The sequence below is a fragment of the Pseudophryne corroboree genome, chromosome 6 (genome assembly GCF_028390025.1).
Source record: "Pseudophryne corroboree isolate aPseCor3 chromosome 6, aPseCor3.hap2, whole genome shotgun sequence".
Classification (NCBI taxonomy): domain Eukaryota; kingdom Metazoa; phylum Chordata; class Amphibia; order Anura; family Myobatrachidae; genus Pseudophryne; species Pseudophryne corroboree.
The window spans coordinates 11,990,085-11,995,158 of record NC_086449.1 but is presented as its reverse complement, the minus strand read 5'-3'; the positions used below and the strand labels follow the sequence as shown (position 1 = coordinate 11,995,158).

Genomic DNA, 5,074 nt, shown 5'->3' with positions numbered 1-5,074 from the left:
TACTTAATACAGCCTTCCTCACTACTATCTCTATTTGACCTATTAAGACTTTCTAAACCCCCCTCCCCCTGATTTTAGTATCTTCCTTTATGCTATGGACATCATTTTCTATATACAGCATTGTTGAGCCATATTCGTCATTAGGTGATAAATTGGGAATATCTTGGGCAATACCTGTGTCAGTAATTCCGGTGTCAATACCCATGCAAATACCCTTACCCTTGCCGGCTGATCTTTCGCTCCCCCCCTTCTCCACCCTCAAATTGTTCACTACCCCCATCCTTACTGTTGTCACTGTTTGACCGGTAGATTCTAGCTAAACCCTCCCCCCAGGCTCCTAGTTTAAAAGCTCCTCCAGCTTCTAACCATCATGCCCCCTCCTCATTCAGGTTCAATCCAGCTTGACAAAAAAGATGGAGCCTGACTGAGAAGTCCGCCCAGCATTCCGCACAGTGTTCCTTCCTACACCAGTCTCTAAGCCACACATTTACCTCCCTTATCTCCCTCTGCCTTCCTGGGCTAGCGCGTGGCACTGGTAATATTTTGGAGAATGTTACCCTAGATGTCTTTGCCTTAAGATTCTTGCCTAATGTAAGTACTCTATGGCCTATATTAACCAAACTGAATCTAAGAAGTGTTCATTTATATGATTCATATAAACAATTCATAACTTTACATCCTAGATAAGAACACTGTCACTTTAACATAACACCCAGAAATGGAATCAATGTTTGTAATCAGTGATACACATTTTAAAACACTTATTATTATTATTATTATTATCCTTTATTTATATGGCGCCACAAGGGTTCCGCAGCACCCAATTACAGATTACATAAACAAATAATCAAACAGGAAAACAGCAACTTACAGTTTTTCAGGAGCGATAATTTTATGATGGGCTATCATGAATCATGAAAAAATTGTTAGAGAATGCAATGAGAATGTAAAACTAAACATTCTCATTGCACAATTTTTTCGTAATGAATATGCCCCTTTGTCACAATTATATCTAATACACATGTTTTTCCCTACCTATCTTTCTCAACTACCCTGAACCCCTATGTTCCTGTTTTGGGAATATTAAAAGTTTTTCAGTGATAATTGTCAAACCTTTTCTACTGCGGGCAAGTAAGAAACATACTCGATGCCTGCTGTGCTTATATTTCTGTGTTTTATTTCTGATTTCTGTTTTCACTTACATTTTAAGAAATTGCTCAAGATTTTTATATTTCTGCATATAAGTTTACTATCCCCATTTCCATTCAGTAGGCAATGTGACTCTTCCTATCTATGTGTTCCTTAAGAACTCACACATCATGTTGCATTGCTCTGTTTATGTTGTTTTGTTTATAGTAACTATCATTAATTCAGGTTTCAGGATAAGTCAAAAAAGTAACTCAAGACTCCATAAGCGTCTCAACTGCTGAACTAAATCTTAGCTTTAGCAGTAATTTGTGGTTCATAGTGAGTGTGAGATTCTGAGAGACATTTTAAGAGAGATTGGTTTTTGTATTGATTTACCCTTTATCAACAATGTATCGCTAGTTGGGTGTAGATTACACGTTATATTGAGCAGGGGTTAAAGTGAGCCAGAACAGGGTGGAACTGCATTCCGTCAGTTCCACTTGGAGGCGGAACGCAGTTCCACCTCCTCTGGCTCACCTAACCCGATGTGTAGCCGGCGCTGCAGGGAGATGCCGGGTGCCCGCTCAGATTGTGTTACCAGCGGGCATCTTGCTCTCTCTCCACAGTGGCAGCCGGAGGCAGAAGCTCAGTACTGAGCTCCGGCTTCCGGCGCTGTCACTGTGCGTCATGATTTCTCTCCCATAGTGCCGAGGAGCAGACGCACAGAGGACAGCAGCTGCCGGACATGGGAGCTGGGCTTGGTAAGTATTGTGATTTTTGTTTGATTTTTTGTCCTTTCTGTAGTGGCGCATCTACTGGGGCAATTTACTGGGGGGCACTACTACTGAGGGGCATCTACTGAGGGCAATTTACTGGGGGGAATCTACTGGGGGCAAACTACTGGGGGCATTTTTACTGGGGCAATATACAAGAGGGCAAGCTACTGAGGGCAAACTACAAGGGGGCAAACTACAGGACAGCACAACTACGGGGGCATTACTACTTGGGGGCATTACTACTGGGGGGCTAAACTACTGGAGGGCATAACTACAGGGGTTAAACTACTTGGAGCATTACTACTTGGAGGCATTACTACTGGGGGCATTACTACTGGGGGCATTACTACTTGGGCTAAACTGCAAGGGGGAATAACTACAGGGGCTAAACTACTGGGGGCATAACTACAGGGGCTAAACTACAAGGGGGCAAACTACAAGGGGCATTACTACTGGGGGCATTACTACTGGTGGCTAAACTACAAGGGGCAAACTACTGGGGCTAAACTACTGGGGGCATTACCACTGGGAGGCTAGGCTAGATGGGGAAAACTACATGAGAGCTAAACTACTGGGGGCATTACCACTGGGAGGCTAAAATAAAGGGGGAATAAACTACTGGAGTCATAACTGCAGTGGCATTACCACTGGGGGCATAACTACTGGGGCTAAACTACAGGGGGCTAAACGACTGGGGGCATTACTACAGACAACATTACTACTGGGGGCAATACTACACAGGGGCATTACCATTAAGGATCTTACTACTGCGGGCACTACTAATGAGGGCATTGTCTAGGGGACACTTCATAAGGGGCATCACTCCTGGGGACAGAAGGGGCACTACTATTGCGGGCATTGCATAAAGGGCACCACTACTATGGGCTCCATATAAGGGCACTACTACTGTGGACACTACCAGTACAGTGGGCATTGCATAAGGAGCACTACTACTGTTGACATTGTATAAGGGGCGCTACTGCTGTGGGCATTATGTGTATTATGGGTGCTACCACTGTGGCCATTAATAATATTGTGTGACCATGCCCCTTTCTTTTTGAGGCCACGTCCTTTTCGTGGCACAAGCCTAAGGCGCACGCAATATCTTTATTACATGAGCGCCGTGGGGAGGGGAGGTGAGTTCCATAGGAATAGGAATAGCTGCTGCAGGACCTTCATATAGAGTCATTAGGCCTATCAGTGACAATGGTTAATATCTGCACCTTCTCCGCTGAACATGTAACATTTGAATAAATAAAGTAAAGTGAAATGCACCAACATCTTTCCCCTCAATTGATTATAATACTGTATACCAATGTGATACTGCTCATAACAATAAATCATAAACAAGTCATTAGAGGACACATTATAAAGCTTTCGTTTGCTGAAAGAAAATTCTGCAAGTTTACTGCCCTACTGTATTTTGCCAACAAAGTCACACAGGTGCAATAATAGTGACGTCCTTACATCCCTCTTGGGAATTCTATGCAAATAAAACCTCTTATGAACAGACAGAAAATATTTAGTCTTGAAACTAGCAAAAAAAACAACTGTACCTCAAATTGGGTGAGGTTATACTGTATGAGCTATGCATTTGTTTTTATTTGCTAAATATGACTAGGAGAGACTAAGCATGATGCCTAGTGTTTGACAAAGTTATATCTACAGATGTAAGATTGTGCATGGCTTGCATAATGTTCCGTTTCACCTCTTGGTTCCTCAGGCTGTATATCAGTGGGTTCAGCATTGGTGTCACCACAGAATAAAGGACAGAAGCCACCATGTCTAATTTCTCTAAGTCACTGGAAAAAGAGTGTAGGTAAGTGGACATAACTGCACCAAAGAAGATGCAGATGCACATGAGATGTGAGGAGCAGGTGCTGAATGCTTTCTTCCGGCCCTCAGAAGATTTAATACGTAAAATAGAAGTAATAATAAGAATGTATGAGACCAGGATAATCATCAAACAACCTGTGCCAAAAGCAGCAACAAAGTAAACAGTTATCATGTCACAGGAGAACGTGTCCGAGCAGGACAGTTTGAGCAATGAAGGTGAGTGACAATAGAAATGGTCTATAAGGTTTGACCTGCAGAACCTGAGACTGAACACACAACTGGTCTGCACTGATGATTGCAGGAAGCCAATGGAGGTGACAAGGGAAACAAGAGATAGACATTTCTTCTTAGTCATTATTGACACATAGTGGAGCGGATGGCAGATAGCAACATATCGGTCATACGCCATGTTGGAGAGAAGTAGAGCCTCAATATTAGCTAGGGCAGCACAGAAATAAAACTGTAGGGCACAGCCACTGAATAAGATGGTTTTACTTACAGAAATGAGGTCTTGCATCATCTTAGGAGTAAAAACTGAGGAGTAGGAAACATCTACCAGAGAGAGGTAGCTCAGGAAGAAGTACATCGGAGTGTGGAGGGTTGTGCTGCTATAGACAATTGCCACCATGCCAATATTTGCCAGTATGGTCACCATATAAATGTGTAAGAAGAGTATGAAGAGGAATGGGGCAAGTTTACTATTGTCAGTTAGTCCAGAAAACACAAAGACCTTCACCTGGGTCTTGTTTATGGCATCCATATAAATCTTTCTCTCTCTATTGCACTCAGGAGAAAAAAGTAAAATGATTAATATAAAAGACACATACCAAGTTCATCTCAAAATAAACAAAATAAAAAATCACTATATTTTCATTGTCAAAAGATTAGTAAATAAGGACATTAATAGCATAAAAAATTACCTTTTAAGTCAATCACAACGAGGCTTTAGACATTTTAACATATTTTTGCTCTATCTGAAAGAAACAAAAAGTCATATTGGAAAATTACTGTAAACAAACACAATGCACAACCCAAACAATACTTTAAGAAGGAAAAAAACGTTGTGAATTGTCCTTTGCACTATTATTATTTATTATTATTATCCTTTTTTTATATGTCATCACAAGAGTTCCACTGCACCCAATTACAGAGTATGTAAATGAATAATCAAAAATAGGAAAATGCAACTAACAGTTGATGACAATATAGGACAAGTACAGGGTAAATAAACATAGTTACATCAGCAGATGACACTGGAATAAGTATCAGGTGGCAGAAGACTGCTGGATTTGGTGCAGTTGAAAATTATTAAAATAAGAAAAAGGATAAGCACA

At 41.3% G+C, this 5,074-nt stretch overlaps 1 protein-coding gene across 1 annotated transcript; it reads right to left on the bottom strand.

Moving 5' to 3' along the window:
• Positions 1 to 3,531: 3,531 nt before the first annotated feature.
• On the bottom strand, positions 3,532 to 4,149 carry LOC134933974 (olfactory receptor 8J1-like). Its single transcript, XM_063929504.1, has one exon. It carries the CDS (start codon positions 4,147 to 4,149, stop codon positions 3,532 to 3,534), a length of 618 nt encoding a protein of 205 aa, XP_063785574.1.
• Positions 4,150 to 5,074: the final 925 nt, after the last annotated feature.